Source organism: Cyanistes caeruleus, chromosome 15 (genome assembly GCF_971803275.1).
Source record: "Cyanistes caeruleus chromosome 15, bCyaCae1.hap1.1, whole genome shotgun sequence".
NCBI lineage: Eukaryota > Metazoa > Chordata > Aves > Passeriformes > Paridae > Cyanistes > Cyanistes caeruleus.
Genome location: NC_141715.1, coordinates 13,756,789 through 13,776,319, shown reverse-complemented (window position 1 = coordinate 13,776,319; position 19,531 = coordinate 13,756,789). Strand labels below are relative to the sequence as shown.

General features: G+C 38.6%; 1 protein-coding gene across 20 annotated transcripts in view; it reads right to left on the bottom strand.

Annotated features, from left to right (window-relative positions):
* Positions 1 to 19,531, bottom strand: part of TENM2 (teneurin transmembrane protein 2) — a 618,690-nt gene that overhangs the window by 86,386 nt on the left and 512,773 nt on the right. For 12 of the 20 annotated variants that reach the window (XM_086851650.1, XM_086851652.1, XM_086851653.1 and 9 more), the window contains 2 exons: positions 17,540 to 17,735; positions 14,681 to 14,782 (listed from right to left, as the gene is read on the bottom strand). In XM_086851650.1, the coding sequence (XP_086707776.1) occupies positions 14,681 to 14,782; positions 17,540 to 17,735 (298 nt within the window). Of the gene's footprint in view, positions 1 to 10,900; positions 10,934 to 14,680; positions 14,783 to 17,539; positions 17,736 to 19,531 lie in introns of all 20 variants that reach the window. The other 8 variants (XM_086851648.1, XM_086851649.1, XM_086851651.1 and 5 more) reach the window with 1 other exon arrangement.

Below are 19,531 nucleotides of genomic sequence, written 5' to 3'. Positions count from 1 at the left end.
ACAGGAACAGGTAGCCTAAAATGAATTCTGCTGTGCCTGTCTCCTAGATCATATTGCTGCAGGATGACACCCAAACAGTCCACCTTCATTTCACATCCTGACAGCTTCAGCTGATGTGCAAACTCCTCAAGAATATTCTGGATCTCTTGTTATCTAGGACTGCTTTTGTTCCCCATGTCAAGTGGACAGCCCCTGGTCCAGGACAGCACCGATTGCTCAGAATTTGTTGAAGCAATGTGAATAAAGGTTTATGTAATTTATGTAATTTATGTAATAAATTTATGTAATGGGACAACCAAGTTCTATCTCATTTCTGTTGAGAGCTCGATTGCATATCTCACAGCAGCACTGGCAAAAAGTGCACAGAGGTCTTCAGGAGTAGTTATGGCAACACTCAGGCAACTTAGGGTATATATCCTCTGAGTGAGGTCTGGGTAAGCACAACAGCTATTAACCCTAAACTTTCTTTGGTTTTGGGATTATGCCCTTTACTGGTATTTGAACAAAATAAGACTAAGCTTTTAACATGGGACACAGCTGATGAACTACACATCTCTGAGTCCTGCAGGCTGCACATATTTCAGAACATCAACCGAGCAGGAAAGACAAGCCAAACATCCATCCAAAAGTTCTCTCACTAAAGGATGTTTTGGAGTTATGTTCATATTCCCTGATGCATGAGGAAAGGTGATTTGGTAACAGCCTATCACACAGGGATGAGGAGAGGAGATGGCCAGGGATAATGCCCAAAGAGTCTGGCATCAAAAGCCACCATTCTGTCCAGAGACAAGCCATGGGTGTCCCAGCTGCAGTCTGTGTACACACTCCTCACATCCCCTTCCAGTGCTCACACACATCCTCACAGAGCAGCTCTTCTGGAGCATGGCAAGAAGCCAGCACAGGACATGTGAGGTGACAAGCTCTTGGAGGCTGTTGAAGAACTTGGATTAGTTACACAGCTGCTGGGTTGAGAGCCCTTCCCCTGCTACCTGCAGCTCCAAACAGGATGCGAAGGCAGAGCTCTGGCTTGGTTTCTCTTGCTGTAGAGCAAACATTACCCTGGTGCAGAGAAAGTCCACCAGGATTAAGGCTGTCAGTTCTCTACTGTAGAGTTTTTTCAGTTCTTCCTCATAAAACAGACTCATTGGCATATTTCTCTTCAAAGTTATTTCAGTCTCTGGGCACAAATACATGCAGACTGGAAAGGTTTTTGAGTTTGCATCTACAATGCTTGCCTGTCCTGGACCAGGTCAAAAGACATGTCCTTATATTATTCTTATTTTGCAAGCAGCTCAGCTTTACATTCAAATGTAAATTTTCAAACATGGCAGAGGAAGAATATAATTTTGGGTCCCATCTCATTTTTTAATATGTGTACCACAGAATTTTGTGGTGAGATGCCCATGACAAAACTGCAGGGGTGGTATTTGGGTAAGGGCCAAAATGGCTGTATCCATAATGATTGCAATCATTACCCAATCCTGCAAAGAAGCCACATTCTTCTTACCACAAGATGGTGTGCAAAAGAGATGAGCTTGGCTATCTGTTCGCCATGTAAATAGTGTGGAAAATCAGGACTGAGTGTTCAAATGTGAGCTTAAGACTGAACTAAAAGAAAATGGAAATCATCTAAGTGTCTGAGGTCTGCTGACTGTTCCATCAATTTTAACAAGATTAATTGACAAATTGAAACTCATGGAAGAATATTCTGTGATGGATCATAGAATTTCAACAAATTCATGGAATGAAAATCTGCAAAGGCTACTGAACACAAAGAGCCTTCATCTGTTGTAGAAAGTCCTAGCACATATATCTCTGCAAATAGAAGAATTTAATGGAGAAGCAACACAGACAAATAAAAATTTTATCCTCAGCCATCTGCAGTATGTCACCATCATAGCTGAAACCCTGGGTGAAATGGAGTTTTGGTCTCAGCCATTACAGCTTTACTTCCCTCTAAACAAATAAACACATTCTGGACAAAAAACATTCTGAAGAGACACTGTTTATACTCCTATGTAAGACACGTTCAGCCCTTGTTGAACTGTACGGAATTTTGCCACACCTAAGAAAAATATTTATTTTTATATGTAGGTGCTCCTGTTTAGGAGGAGGAAGTAATTTTCAGTCACAAAAAATCACTGAAGTCATTTGGGCAGTCTTGCTATGCTCTTTGGACATGGAATTGCACAAATTCCTTGTTATATAAAAGGGTGAAATCCACACTTGCCTATTGAAACTAAAGTAGGTTTTTTTCCACTGACCACCAGGAATTGAACTGAAGACAGATGTAGGTCAAACTTCTTAGCACTGAGCCCTACCAGCCACCCTTCTGGGTGCAGTTCCTCCAGTGGATAATTAATTCAGACTCTGTAATACCTCATGCTTGGACTTCCTTTTAGCAGAGATTAGGCTGCTACTGCCGGGAGATTATGCACGATTTTGCCAACATATAAAGAAGAAGGATTCCAGTTTTTGACAGTCTAATCTGAAGCCTATAAATGCACTCCAAGCCAGCTCCAAATTGGAGCAGAAAAAGAGGAAAGAGCCAAGACAAATGTTGTGTACAACCACCTGGTTCCTAACGTGATAGATGACAGCAGAGGCACACTCTACTGGCATTTTTCTTATTGTGGTCTTTATGTTGGTGATGCATATGCAGCATTTAGACTACACATATTAATTTCTCTACCATGGAAAAATTAGATTAATAATTAATCAGGTGAAGATGTGTTTTCCTGATGCATGAGTTGAATGCTACAACTGTCTACCAAAGCCCCCAATAATTTTAGATTCACTGCAAAAGCTACAATCAAGTTCCTGCTCTCCTAAAATGAAGTCATACCTATTTATGTATGAACAATCTTAATCTAAATGGCTTAACAACAACAAAATCACTATACTCAGAGGAATCTAAAGCATTTGCATTTTAGAAAATCAGCCCAGTTATTAAAAAAATTAATTGCTGTCAACCTTTTTCAAAATGTTGGCTCTAGACTTTACATTAATATTATAAACAAAAAAGTACTGAGACATCCCCTGTCATATTACACACCAAATATTTGCCCTTAATTATTGTATCCCTTGTTGCACCAAGTATTTGCCCACAGATATTTCTAAAAAATTAGAAGACATAGAAATCTAGTTGCAGCCTGAAAATACAATGGTTTTGTTTGACAACACTTCCCTTCATATTTTCTATTTAAATCTATTTCAATCTGTTGGCTGCACATTTCACTACTTGTCTGCAAACCTATTTGTTTTTACTGAAGTTCATTTGTGGATATGAAAATCTGAAGTAACTTCTAAGACCATGATTTACCTTGTTTCTCTTTTACTAGCTTATGGTAATTTTATACTACTTTCCTTGTGAGAAGCTGCTCCATCCCTAGAAAAATCAGACCCAAGAAGATCATTCTGGAATGGGAGACTGAATGAATCCAAGAGTGTTTGCTCTCACCTGCTTTTTGTGCCTCACAAACCTACTTTTTGCACAGCCAGGAATAATGGTGTTTGGCTAGTCTGGCAGCTCTTCAGAGATCAGTAAATTCACTAACTCCAATCAAGCTGAAACATTCTTAAGAACAATTAGATGTTAAGAACAAATGACAATTCTCTACAAAGTCTTTTTAGGTTGCTCTAAGAGCTCGTGTTCTTCCAAGCAGAAGTTATCTTCTAGAAATTCACCCAGAAGCAGGAGAATGAACAACTATGAAAAAACTGGCACTGACATGAGGTGGTTTAGTAGTTTCTTCATGAAATGCTTTGGCTAGAGAACACAGAGCTGATATAAATGGTTTAACACTAGTGCTGCTGTGCCCTGGCAGGCTCCAGCTCAGCACCCAGAGTGATTGTGTCTCCCAGCAGCCAAGCTCTGCTCTCCCCATTTCAGTTGCCCAAACCCAGCCCTACCAAGCTCCCAAACTCTGCACATTAGCAAGCGAGGAGGAAACCCACAGAAGAATTTCCAGAAGGACAAAAAACCCATCAGGTGTGTCAAATCTCTGACATTCAGAAACCATTTGGGGAAAGCAGCACACGCTGACTTAAGCACTAAAGTATGGATGCTTTAATTAATCCGGGGTGAATTTAATTGCTTTAGTTAAGTGGAAATCGGGTTAAAAATGATGCAGAGCATGCTGGGGTGTGTTAAAAACATGACATATGAGTTGGATGAATCGATAAATTAAAACTGCACAGATGTTTTAATTAAACCCAGGAAACTTAACAAAGATCACTAGAGACTTTTAAGCCTATGATTAATTCAATTCATTTAAAATACCTGTAGAGATATGGGGATGCCTCCATTTTGGGAGTTATAGAAGTTCTCAATCGATAAGTACTTAAGCTGTTCTACAAAAAAAATGGCATGATTTTTATAGAAGTGACTGGACAGCATTAACTGCACAATTAATATTTACATTCTTCCAAATGCAGCAAACTTTTGCTTTGGCCCAAATTTATCACAGCGGTCATGCTTCTTCTCATGCCTTCAGAGGGAGCCTATCCCTCAAAAAGAAAACACTTTATGTTCCCTCCTCTACCATTGTACAAAGTATCTATTTCCATTAGATAATTGCTTTGTTTAACAACTGTTACAAAAAATCTATGTAAGAAATACAAATGTGTCTTCCCATACTAGCACCAATTTCCAGAAACACCATTTCTTAAAATGATCTCTTTGAGGTTGCTCAGCTGGTACAAGTAAATTTTGCTGGATTATTTAACCCCTATAATATTTTCAGTAACAATAACAATGCAGTCCATAAGAATAAGTAAATCAAAACTAAGCCAATATCAAATGCCAGAGAACTATTTTCATATTGGATTGAGAGGACTGAAGCCCCATCACTGCTTTTGTGAAGATGAGCTTAGACAATCTCACTAAGCACCAACAAAGATCTTAGACAAAGATATTGGTGGAGGGAAAGACACCAGTGTTCTGTCTCACTGGAGAGGTGAGCTGCACATAAAAAAAAAAGAATTTCAAGTGGAATTAAACAAACTACAAATTGGAGATGGAGACAAAAGAGAACATTTGAGTGCACTGACACTTGATAGATCAGCTGGCTGTGCCAGGAATCAAATGTCTTGAGGGCTTTGTCCCGTCAGTACATTCTGGATTCAGCTCTTGGTCAGCCTGGTTGTTTCCTTCTCCACCGTGGCAGAAGCTTTGCCATTGTCACTGCCTGTGCTAAGGGAAGACTGCAGAACCCACACAGCACGTGAACATGATTTGCAACCAGTCCAGATAAAGTCCTCCCTCTCTGCTGCATTGGTAAGGAGCAGCACAGTTCAATCTCTTTTTCATGTGCATCAATGCATTCAAGGAAAGGAAAGTTCCCTTGCTCTGGTTCTGATTTACTGCAGAAGAATCAGACTGATTTGCCACTTATTATATGCCTTTGAAAAGGAAGGAAAAAATCCAAAGCAACCAAACCAACTCCTTTTTCTGTGAGTAACACAGAATCAGAGCTGTGAAATTCCTGTTTTGGATATAAGCAGTGAAGTAGATACAAGACCACGCAGAGAAACAAGTTTTACTTCCTACCAACAGATGGAAACCAACAGATGTTGAAATCAGCTACTGTCATAGACAAGCATGCAGATATTCATTCTTATGTTTTGATAACTTTATCACTAGGAAAACTGCGGAGGAAGGCAAAACTAAACTATCTCAGAGGTTTCAGTTGCTATCTCAGTGGAAAGAGTCAGCGAGGAATCAAAGAGATGATGCTTCAAGCTCACAAAAAGCAGCAGTAAGGACAAACACCAAATACCAGAATTCCAAACATAAGTGTTGTTATCCATAACAGAAAAGCACTAGCAGCACAAAGTCACTTATGCTTCTAGAAGAAGGAGCAAAAAAAAAAAAAAGTGAAATATTTCTTAAAATATTTTTGGTAAGTTTTACACCATTCCAAGTGAATGCTGTAAAAACTATTGCTCCTCTGGTAGTGGCTTAGCTCTGGCTGAACAGCAGTGCAGTTGATGCACCCACAGGCTGCAGCATTCAGGGTATTTAAAATGCAGGCTGCTTTGGTCTCCTTTTAGTTACTATTATTTGCCATGTTAAATTTACCAGAAAAGCTAAATCATAACATGTTTAACTGCACAGTTCCACATTAGCTGCAGATATTTAAACATTTTTCTACATTTGAATTAGAGATTTTTTTGTTTGTTTGAGAAAGTGAAGGGGGATGACAGTAACTGAATTTAATCTTACTGAAGTAAGGACTAAATATAGAAAAATATCTAAATTACAGTTTCAAATCCAGATATAGTGTAGGTGTGAAAAAAGTCGTGCATGCTGAAATCTGAAGCTATGATTCAGGGCTGTTTCTGTTATTCAGGGATGGCAAATGTCTAAGCATGTCTGACAACAGCTGTATTTCTAGAACGTGATTTAAAATACTACTTAATCATAGTCACTTCAATGACATTTACCATCATCACAAGAACTCCAAGATGATCCCAACACAACTGCCAAGATGAACCCTTAGAACTTAATGAAATAAACAAACACCACTACAATTCCAGGGAGACTAAGCAAAGTAAAACCAAAATTTAGATTGCAACACAATTAGATAAGCTAACCAATTAAGCACAAAAACAAATTACAAGACATTCAGCACAGCGAGCACAATTCAGCTCAGTAGAGCAGAGTGGGAGCAGAGAAATTCTTGGCCACCAGTGAAAGTATTATGAAGGAAAAAAGGTTTTTGGCTTGCCAGAACTAAGCTGCACAATGATTTTTGTCCTGCATGTATTTATATGGATGTCCACTTCCTTGCTGTATTCAGAACCTTTTCTGATATTCTGCTTATTGGAACTCCATTGAAACAGGAAATATTTGTGCAAATAGACATGTTTGTGCTGCACATGTATAAGAAGGGAAGAAAGAGAAGTAACTGATAATACAGCAGTTTTCAAAGGCAGCCATGAGAGATCAAATGAGTGCACCCAGTTTTTATCAAGTGGGAAAATATTACATAATGCTGTTGAAGAAAAATCCATTAATAAGATTTTACTGTGTTTCCATGTGCTTTCCATCTTGGACATAAGCAAAGCAAACTTTCTTATAATACTAAGCCAATAAAATTTGGTTCCAGCTCAGCTACAGTACTTACTGCCTGTGGTTCTCTTTGGTCTCTGAGTTTCTTCAGGTGGGGTAGGGAATGATCACATAAAAATACCTGAGTGTTTGCTGAAATCAGAGACTTATAATTCTTTACATGTCCACTTTTTACCTATTATGTTTTGTCCATCACTGGCATCAGTGACTTCAGTCAATTTCTTTCTTCTTCATTACTGAATTCCTCAGTATTCCCCAATTTTATTTTTCTTAATCCTTTTAGCTTTGTCTGAAATTTTCTCCTGCAGAATAAATCTGACTTCTTAGCTGCAGCACTATACTACAAGCTCTTTGGAAAAAGGAATCATACATAATTTCAAGTTCATAGGGTGCATTGTGAATTCAGAAACATTTGAAATGACAATGTAATTCACATGCACAAATTTGCCTGTATGTTTACTGGTGGTTTAATACAGAAAACATGCTAATAAATTACTACATGAGATGCAATTATTAGGTGTATTTAACAACATTAAATACATTTCTTTAAAAAAATTAAAGCATTTTTACTGCCCTGCAGAGGGCAAACCATAACAAAAAAAACCAAAGGATGTGCTTCTAAACAAAAGGAGAATCCCCACTTAAAATAATTCAAGACAAGACCTTTTGCAGATAAATTCTATATAACCCTAAATTCAATGCTGGAATCAGTAGAAGCCATAGAAACTTCAAGAACAATGCAATTTTTGCATATCGAAACCTATATTCTTGAAGTAGTTCTCTCAAGTATTCCCAATGCTACAAGCAGCTCCTGGCCTCTATCTCATCTTTGCAAATATTCTCTTACAAAGAATGAAGTGTATGAGCACCAGTTCCAGGCTGGTGCAGAAAAGGGAGCAACGTGAGTGCTGCTAATCCTCCTGTTCAATCCACACCAGAGATGGTGCATCATACCAGAGGGACAGGTACATATCCCTAAGCAGCAGTGAAATGTTATGATGTTAAATGTCTTGTGTTGTAACACAAATTTAACAAGGTATCCCTTGTAGAATTCCAGAGTCCAGAGCCTCCAGCCCCCTGTTCTTCCTTCTAATCTCCAAGAGCATCCATGAGGATTGATGAGGGAAGCTGCAGACCCGACACAACAGCTCCTTCTGCAGCCATGACCACTGACAACCTGCAAGAACTCAGCCTGTGACCCCTTCAGCCCTTGGCTCCTCTCTAAATTGCCAATTAGAAAAAGTTGCAGTGATGGATTTGCGTTGGCTCTTCTTGTGTACCTGACACTGGATCAAAGCTACTGTCTCATTTCATGCAGGCAAGCTAACAGCTGATAGACAGCCATGGCTGTCAGTCATCTTCAAAATAGGTTACATGTCTATTTATTTATTCTGTAATTAATTTTTGGCAGAGTTGATGGCACAAGCCCCTTTTTAGAGTGTAATGCAGTTCTGGAAAACTAAGAAAAAATAAGGCAGGCAGGCAATCACTGTCCTGTACATAAAAATCACTGGAAGGCAACTGAGGACATGACCAGTTTGCAAGAAAGGAAAATAGCCTGCTAATGAAATATGAGACTGGGAAAATGAGAAGAAAATTTATAACAAAGGCATTTTAAGGTACTGAGTCAGAGAGGTGGGAACTGCTGGAGGGGAACACTGCCAAAGACAGCCTTGTCTGTTCAAGAATCAAAATGATGCTTCCACCCACTGTGAGAGAAGATTTGAGTGACAAGCCAGGGCTGTGCTGCTGCTGCAGCACGCTCAGAAGTTGGCACACACACACACATAAACACACAAAACCCAAAAACAAACCCACCCAGAAAGAGATACAAAGAGAGAAGCTGAACATGCTGAATTCTGTCAACTGCAAGAAAGGATGTGAGATATGTGTGGGTGACAAGTCAGGAATGCAGCATTTCCAGAGAAAAGCACATTTTTTTTTTTCTTCCTTCAATAGAACAGTGTAAGTTTGAGATGATACACGCTATGATTATGAACATCTAAAATACTTACCAATAGTTATTTCTTCTTTGATTTACCTTATTTTCTCTATCTCACTTCTTCTCAGCCCTACCCTGCATTTTTGCTCTATCAAAGTGGAAAAGACCATCATTCTACCTTTCATTAAGGTTTATAGTCTGACTTGTTTCCTTGCCTCACATTCAGGCTTTGAGTTTTTAGACTTTTTACTGCATTGCATCTCTAGGTTGAATTCTGCCCTGGTTTCTAGTAAATAAAATCTAAATTAAATAAACACCTTTTTCTCTACATTGATAAATTGTCTTCTTCAGTCATGTTTATGTGCAACATTGCTTCAATCATCATATTGTTAATTTATTAATCTAACCTTCAGCTGTGTGGATCTTCTTTCTCAGTCTTGTTTCAGGTCTTTCATCTTATGGAACATAAGCTTTATGCTGTAACTTCATTTACAGATCTCTTTCACCACACCACTCCCTGCTTGAATTCTGACTTCAACCTTTCTAGGACGTAGGATAGGATGCCTTTGAAAGTCAAATTTTAGAACTTCCTTTTGTTTGAGCTATTTCCTCTGCTCAGTCTCCCCTCTGAAGGCTCCACTTGCCCTCCATTACCCAAAGGATGTTATCTGCCCCATCACCTCTCTTTAAAACTGCCTTTACCAGTGTTCCCCCAAGCTGACAACAGTCACACTGCTGGTGTATTTAAAACACTGCATTATTACCATTTTTTCCAGTATCTGAATATCTGTCAATTGGTACCCATTCATTCCCTTTAAACTTATACTGAGGTGGTAAATCCCTGGTGTCAGGTGCTGCTTTTATTTATTTGCTTTGCATGTAAGCTTTTAACCCAAACAGGTCACCCTTAACTTATATTATTGATCAGGACAGTATCTTAATAATGCCACAAACCTGGAATTTTTCTTACACTGCTGCTCCTCTCCGGCTCTTTGCTCTGCAAACCCATCTGGTGATGGCATCACCAGGTTTGATCCACCCTCCCTCCCTTGTCTGATCCATAACCTGTTAGAACACTTGCAGAGTCACTTGAATGGCTCAAGACCCACTCCCCAGTTTGGCTGTGCCCAAAGGAGGGCACAAAGTGCTCCCATCTCTTCTGTGAGGCCATGGCCATGTGCAGGACAGGCAGTGGAAAAACAGGATTCAATATCCCTCACCTTTTCCTTCAGAGTCCTTCTGTCTGTTTAACCTATTTCCAGTTCCTAAAATTTCCAGCCAAGTTATGATGACAAATAACATTTCCCTGACTCACACAGGGAGGAAATACACACTCCTATACATTACATCATTCATTCCTGTGGGCCATGAGCTCTACAGCAACGAACCAGGTACTGTGTTATTCTGCAGGATGCACTCTAAAATTTTGTGTTGTCCCCATAGCAATCACTCCCAGAACATTGTATGCAACTGGGAGCATTCTGGACATGGCACAAAGGGAGCAGTTTCAAGCAGTGTATTCAATTGATGAAAAAACATGACTTTATGCACCATTGTCCAAGCAAGGCTCTGAAAAGCCTCAGAGCAAGATGAGTCTCAATCAACCAAAATTAGATCACAACTGAAAAAATACAAGAGTTGCTACTTCTATCAATTATTCCTTACTTACCTAATAATTGACAACCTTTTACATTTTTTATACAGAGATTAATAGCCCACACACAACAAAGAAAATGGCAATGGTAGGAATTCTTACTGTGGTGCAAACAGCAAACCCATCAGAATAAATTTAAAGAGAGAGTGACTACACTTCACAGCTTTGTAACTATTTCAAACTAAATAGATGTTGCAAAAGAAATAAAAAGAAATTTAAAAAAACCTACCCTTCTTTTTATACTTATTAAAGTGGCGCCGTCCTTTGCCAGTAAGCCAAAAACAAACAGAATGAAAATAAAATAATGAAAAACCCACACAAGGAGAACAGGAAAAGAAATTGCGAATAACATAAATCTGAATAATTAGAGTTCTTAAAATCAGATTAAAAAGTCAACTGATCAAACATCGCACAAATTCCTGGTTTTAAAAAAGACAAAAGCCTTCATTTCATTTAGATTAAAATATTAAACATGTTTCTTATTACATTGCATAATCAGCTAGAAGTATCTGCTAAATGGCAACTCCATGGGAGTTGACATAAGCTACTTTCTCCATTTTTGTACTTCTTTCACAAATTGGACACCATCTCTTAGCAGGCCATGCTCATCATGTCAATGTAAAAATTCTAAGTGATGGTGCATTGTTCACCTCTAGCTAAAGATGCTTATGATGCAAATCCAAGTATTTTAAAATGCAAAATTAAAGGAGGCTCTGCTCACAGTTGCAAAACAGTATTTGACAGTGTCTTTGGAAGTGTTTTTGTTAAAGAAGTGGAAGAGTTGCATGCCCTTCAATGAGATGAAATGAAATTATAGCCAAGTCTGAGGCACTTCTAGGAACTCAACTCATTGTAACATGAACTCTGTTCCCAGGTGGTGAAAGGCAGGACATGATGAAGGATGCCTGCCTGCAAATTCACCACAGACCTTGAAAATCCAAACTATGATCAGACACAAACAGCAAGAATTCTGAGCAAGAAGGACTTCTTGCTATACTTCAGTGGTTATATCACAGAGGTTACAGAAAAATAGAGAAGAATAGAAAAAGGTGGCAACACACCAAAAAATAAGATAGTCATAGTTGCATGTCTGATTCTTTAATTGATCCTTGGCCAGAGCATCACTTTTCGCCAATAACTCCTACACATAATTGTGGAGAAGAGGTTACTCACAGTGCAGTTCAATTCACAGCAAATCTTCCACTGGCTTTAACTGTACACACTTGCTTTAACAGGACACATCTCCACATGGAATTATCCTTTGATTATCATATTTTCTTTTCCTTCGTATGCCATATCTTATCCACATGAGATCAAAATGTATCATTACCTTTTTTGTATGTCAGATGAAATTCTTTAATAAGGTTAAACTCCAAAGGGAATCTTGCCTAGGCAAGAATGGAGTAAATCTGCTGATACTGAATACCTGATAATAAGCTATTTTCATGGAATGAGAGTGAGAAATACCCCACACAGTGTTTGGCACAAGTGTTTGAGAGGGTGAAGTTTTTTCTGTTTCAATCAGGGTATGAAAGTGTGTTACAGCCTGTGGGTTGGGCCAAAAGTTCATCTCATTCCAGTAATTTTCACAGTATTTTCTTGAAGCTAATGGATCTGAACTCAAATCTGTGCTGTCTCTCACAGCTTTCCTTCCTTTTAGAACCATGTGGATGGAAGGGTGCACTGCCTGCAAATGGTTTGCAGAGACTCCTCTGATGTCCCACTGCCTCTGATGGCCTCAGGGTCAGCCCTGGAGCAGGGTATTTGTGGGATAAAGGATTGTGGTTCCTATCTATCAGACTTGGGGTTCACACAAAGGGAAGCTCTCTGACTGCTGTTACTGCATGGACCAAGTTCTAAAAGCCATCTGAGGAGCTTGTTCACATTTTCTCCACATTCCTCTATTTGAATCTCGCCTCAAGTTATTTTATGCTGGAGAAATGAGATATTGAAAGATGCATTGCTAGGGAAATAACTGAAAAAAAACCATTATCCTTCCATACTTGTGAGAGTTCAAATACAAATTTAACATTATGGTAGATGTACATTACACATGCATCCATACATGTAATATGATGTAAAAGATGTAAATCTCTATCTCATTTTACTATGCTTTACCCTGCATAGAATCCCAGTTTTGATTTCTGTGTTCTGAAACTGCTCTCACATTGAAGGGCATTCAAGTAAGTAGAAAAACCTGTGGCTGTGAGAACAGGCATGAAACAAATGAGGCAAAAAGCTCTTAGACCCAACTCTCAGGGTAAGGCTGTGCAGCTGCTCCCACACAGAAACACGAGTTCTGTCAACACACCCATGTTCTCATTTTGTGTAGTTTTTCAAGCTTCTTTATTCTTTAGAAATACCATGATGTCTGACAAGAAAACAGTGCAAGAGTTGAAGGAAGCTTCCATGAAGCCATTTCTGCTTTTGAGGGGATCGAGACAACACAGAAAGGACAAAGCAGGAAGCAGAGGGAATGCACTGAGGGGCAGAAGCCTGACAAATACAGCTTGACAAGCACCCTATAAAAAAGCTATTTATCTGTCACAGCCTGAACGAAGTATTTTCTAGCACTAACACAGCATACAGTGCTACACAGAGGTTCAGTAGACAATGAGGATTGCTCCACAACTCAAAATGCAAAAGAGTTGATATAATGGCCACGTATGTGTGAAGGGTGGCAGTGAAGCACACAGTCACTGCATGCACACTTTCACAGGTTAACACCACAGAGATGCACAGAGCTGTCAGTCTGTATTTATAGCTACATTATCACACCATTTACTTTGTGCAATATAGATATCTCCTCTCAAGATTTACCAGCTGTCTTAATTTCTCAGGTAATCAAACAACTATTTGAAGTATTCTGTCAAATGAGCAGGGCTAGCTCTGAAATATCAGCCTTAGCTTTCCAAGGCCCTTGGGGTCTCTATTTTTCTTTTCTTTTCTTTTCTTTTTTTTTTTTTTTTTTGTACTGGGGCAACTTCAAGAGCCAAATGTGGAGACAAACCCCTGAAATTACTCACTCCAGTACAACTATAGCAGCTACTCAAGGAGAATTTCATAGAAACACAAATATGCTGCAGCAGTGACAGGGGTGAGGCACAATGAACTCTCCTCATCAGGAGACATCCCCTGCATCAGGAGTCTAAGAAGAAATGAACAAACTTCTAAGGCCCTTTGAGTTATTTCAAACACCAGGATTTCCCCCTTGGAACACTAACAGCCTCTGGGAAATTGTGAGCACGATATTGTGCCTAAATCTCACACAAACTAAGAAGGAAGCAAACTGTAAAATGTTCTGAGTGTGCTCAGGAGCAGAGGGGAATACAACAAACCACTGAATTTAGACAACATATCTGCTACTGCCTGTACAATTTAACAGGTCCTCCTTTAGGTATCCTTTCCCTAAGACTGCCATCCAAAACTCTCAGGAAAACTTAACAAACACATCCTGCAAATCCATAGATGTCATTTAGATTTCTACTTAATCCTTGATAGCAAAGTATTTCCCAGTTTTAGTTGTTAAAATTTACAACTGACATTTCAGAAAATGTTTATTTTATCACGTCCTACCTATTTTTCTACTAAAGGCAAAGTTCCTTTGGTCAAAGAGTACTTTTATATGCAAGAAAGATGCTTTGTACTAGAAGTAAGGCTCGGGCAGGCCAGAATATGTACTCCATCAACGGAGACAATCAGTCTTTTCTTGCAGACCAGCTAATGATTATGAGAAAGCATTGATAATTCATCCACTTTTCCAGAAAATAAATATTTTCTGCCATTTCTGCCTACAGCCTTTGCCACAAAAAAAAAGCTGTAGCTATGCAAGCTCGTTGGAAATGTGGCAATACTTCCTCTTGATCATATTTAACTCGAGATCTAAGAATAAAAAATGCAAATTATTCTATTTGAATCTAGCTCGGACCCATGCTAGCTAGCAGGCTCTGGAGAACAACAGATCACAAACACACACTGTGGTTATTTGTAAATACAGGGAAAACATTACCTTTAGCACAATCTGCTCCATGAAATCCTGGAAAACAGTGGCAGACACCTGACACACACTCGCCATTCCCATGGCAGTGACGTGGGCAGTCTTGCACCGAGTCTGAAATTAAAGCATCACAGGCACATTAATTGGTTGGTTCCTATTTAGGCTAGAGATTTTTTTGTTTAGTTTTTCTGCATTTTAATTTGTTCTCAACACTTAGAAGCACAACTCCTAATGCTATTAACACCACAAGGTTCAGGTGAAGCAGCGAGTTTGTGACAGCATGAGTACATGTAGAGATCAGTGACACACTAAAGTCACATATAAAGTTCTGGGCTGTATTAGAACCTGAAGTCTACTGACAGTGCTCAAATCCACTCTTCCAAAAATAGTCAGGGGCTCTTAAAACCTCTAGAGCCATGTTTGAGTTTATACTGGGTAGCAAACACAATGCTCAGGAAAATCAACGCTCTCCCTTTTGCAATGAGACTTTGTTCTTGTTCAACCACTCCACCATGGGAAACTGATTATCCCAAGGACTGTGCCTTCCTTTCCTTCTACAGGCATTTGAAGCCTCCTTAATTATGCTGACAAAAATATCTGCTGAACATGACAAAGAGGAGCTCTTTTGCTCTGGCAAATCTACTCATTCCTTAAAAAAACTGAATGAAAAAGGTGCAGCTGGCTGTGCAAGAGGATGAAGAAGAGTTGTGTAAAAAACAGAGGACAAAGTTTAATATCAGAGTTTGAGTGACTGACTGAAATGTTGATGAGTTCAATAACATGAGAAGAGTAGACACATCAGCCTGATAACATTTCAGCTGTACCAAAATGCTTATTTTCCACTATTTCTGTTATCATTTCAATAAAGCAAACACTACTTTTCATTATAACAATCTAAAAATAAAATTCCATTTTTGAAATGAATTCTTAAAATTGTTTTAGTTTGAAAGCTGTTGGATTTCAGTGGAACATATTTTCAACAGTGAATGATTGGAATAAAAATATAATTGGAATATTACTCTTCACTATCACTCCCTGTTTTTGTGGGACTGGTGGTTCCAAACTAAATGATTCTGTCAGCCCAGGCACCAAACCAGGCACCAAACAGAAAAACAAATAATTTTGGAATAAAGGTTTGGAACTAGCAGAACTATAAAGAGTATTTTTATTTGTCAAATTAAACTGTAAAGAAGAAAAGGATTCAAGTAGAACTTTAAATCTAATTTCACAGTTTCAGGACACCAAATACAAAATGTTTAAAGCAAATTTTCAAAGAGATGTCATTAGCTTGGCTTCTTGAAATGATTCATGTAAACAATGAAAAGAAAAATTGAAATGCAATGCTCAAAGATATCAATTTGTCTCATGAAGAAGCTTGTTTATAGATTTATTCATTATTTTGCTTCATGGCACACAAAAGCCTTTTCTATGTATTCAAAATCGTGGTAAATTTAGTATTGTCTGTGAGTTAACATAATTTCTGTTATTCTTCCTCCTCTTCTGCACCAGAGAGATGTTCAGCTGCTGCAGAGCCTTTCATCATGAAGCATCTGATACAAGGTGTGTGTAGAACCAGATAAAACACTGTATTTTTCTCTAGATTTCATTTCAATTACTATCATTGCTCTATCAAGTAGCCTACCTGGCTATTACACCTTTGATGCTCTTGAAAGCTATAGCCCTGACCAGGCAACTCTTTAAAGGGCAGCTTATAATATCCTAAGGTTTTCTAAGCACAACAGGGGCATAACAAGATAGAAGGACAAATGTTCTTGTTTTTAGAGAAGTGGAAAAAGCCTTCTATGGGAAAACATGCAAAAAAAAAAATTTGTTTGTTTGTTTGTTTTTCAACATTTGTAGGAAAGTGTTTATTTCATCTGAATTCAGGGTAACAAACTATTATGTTTGCACTTAATGACAGTATTGATTTTCCACCTACACCCTTTGGGACTTAAGCCAACAAACTGAATGTTATACTAATGTAAAATGAAAAACATCTAAGCTGCATATGATTAATAAGGCAGGCCTAGAAAACACCTATGACTACATTTCATCAAATCTAAAACCTCATTTTTACTTTTTACATTTTCCCTGAACTAAGAGGAATTACATATTTATACAACATAGAGCTATTTAAGACTTCACCAGCCAGGACAGAATATCACATAGGATACCTCAGAATTTGTTATACCACTGTGAAAAGATACTCAGCAAAATTCATTAAGAGCTTCAAAGGTCAACAAATCTAATAAGGTTGGAGAATTTAGACTCAGTTTGATTTTCAACTGAATGTAATCCTATTCTAACAAAACTGCAGCTGGATGTTCTTCAGCCACGTTGAGGAGATGACTCACTATTAGATGAGTGGTAAGCTGTAAAACAACATACAGCTAATTAACTGCCTCAATTAATCTCTAGGGTGGCTGCAAACAATAATCTCATTTGCAGGTATCAGTTTCTTGAGCTGTCTTTCCACCAAGATTAAACAGCTCTCCTGTTGGATACTATTCCACCTGAGTGTAAAGAAGCTTCTTCAGAGAAGCAAATAAAAAATATCAAAATGACAGAGATAAGGGAGAGGGATATTAGCTGGGGAATGCTTCAAACCATGCTGAACTTTTCTGAGTCTTGTTTTCCAAAACTAAACTCAAGATCTATGGGAATGCTAAAATATTAAGAGAAAAATGAGTGATTTGAAGTCAGCACACCCCATTACTGACTCTTTGCCAGAGCAGTGTTGAGAAAAAAAATGCACAGCATAACGTAAGGGCAAACAGGCCAAATACTGAGGACTACAGGAAAATATTACAACTTTGGGTAAGGGAGGATATAAACAGAGAGGAAAAACGGCCAGCTTATGGAAATACCTACCCAAAATGACTGTACTGAAGGAGACCACCTCTTTGTCCTTGCCATCATTGTAGAAGGCCAGGTGCCACAAACCCACATCCAGGTACTGAACGAACACGGCCTCGTTCTGAACCAGGGTCTGGATGCTCCGCCGCTCCCGAGGAGACTCCACCACACTCCACTTCTCTTTGCCATCCAAACGTTCCATGAAATCATACTGCAGGGAGGAAAAAAAACCAAAAACAAGGGAAAAAAAAAAAGAGAACACAAACAAACAAAACCCCAAAGAAACAGACCTGAATACAGAATGTTTTGGCTCAAGATCTGACTCTCTGTTTTCTCCTCTACCTTGTTATAAAATGGTATTTCTGGGAGAAATGTGAAACTAACATTTACTAGCTGACCATGGAACATAAAGAGGTTCTGTGACTTTTATTCTTTCTTGAATAGTTCCCTAGAATTATGCATCTTCCTTCTGCATAGGGGATCATATAATGTACAAACTGAAAGGATGGGTTTTGAGAAAAAATTTGGGATCTATTATTTGACCCATGAATTGTAGGTTCTTACACAGCTTTCAGAGACCCAGGAGACCCACAGCCTTTTCAAAGCAATCACCTGTAAAAAATTCATCCTGCAACAGGAACTGACATCTGAGCTGTAACTCCAGACACATCAATGAATGGAAGCCCCCAGAATGTGAAACAGGAATAGAACTGACAGGAAATGTGTTTGTCTAATGTAACTCATCATCAGATAAAAATACACTGCACAAGCTTTACATCACAGAGTAAAAGTTGCTTACCTGAGGTTTTATGAGGAACAATCAGGGCAAGTGTGATACAAAAACCAGAGGGAGCATGGAAAGGAATAACACAAATAAAGGAATTGAACTTACATTAAGGAAAACAGAGAATTTCTGTTTGTATGGCTTCCAAATAAGGTAGAACATTGCATTAATCTTTGGAAAAGGGATCAAACAGAGCAAGTGATTATTTAGAGCATAAGAGCGATGGCACCATTAATGGCATGAAACTAAAAAAAGAAAGAAAGAAATTTAAGATGAATGTCAGATAAGCTTCCCATCTATTAAGCTCAGTAAATAGCCTCCCAATGGAGATGCCACAATTAAACAGGACTGGAAGAAATATTGGTTAGTCTACAACAGGGAATAACTCTGCATAACAAAGCAGCTGGGCTGGCTGTTCTAATAGGCTTTTTTTCTCTCTTTAATGTCTGTGATTCTGGAGCTCTCAAGCTCAACTGAGTAGATCTCATAGTCCCTATCTAAGGGAAGTCCTTAAGAAACACCAAAAACAATATATCTAATCTTTTGATAGCTGTATAACAAGTCCCCTATGAAAACACATCTTGTTTTAGACACATTTATCTGTGTAGGAGTAGATAGAGATAGATAGACATGTCTAAAGAAAGATGTATGTGTTCAATAAAATACAGTAATAGTATGTGCTTGCTTGCCAGTAGCTTCATTACATTTCCCTCTGTTATCTCTAACACTTCCAGGCTGTGTCCACAACAGCTACGAGGAAACATCCACCTTCCCTTGCTTTCAGTGTAAACAGACAATGGTAACCTTGCCTCCTAAAGGCAATAAACAGCCAGAGAAGGCTGTTCTGCACACTGCATTCCACTCATTAACTGTGAGCCCTAGTAAATTATTCACAATCTGTGATAAAATAATGAAGATTCTCCCTTCTAGTGGAAGAGACAGACAAATTTAGCACTCTAGTGCAATCACATCTATCCTAAACTGGGGTATAAAACCTCACCTTTCTAGCTGAAAACCTCTCATGTACCAGCATTATAAAGCCCTGGTATGCTCAGGCTTACAACAAAGGGAAATGTCTGGAAGATCTGTTGTCCTCCTGGTAAACATGTGGAACTGAGACCAACCTGCAGCCTTTCCACAAAGGAAATCCATGGCAGTGAAGATTTTGAGCCCAAATCTACTAATGTTAAGAGCTATCATCACAGTGAATGTGTTATCCACTC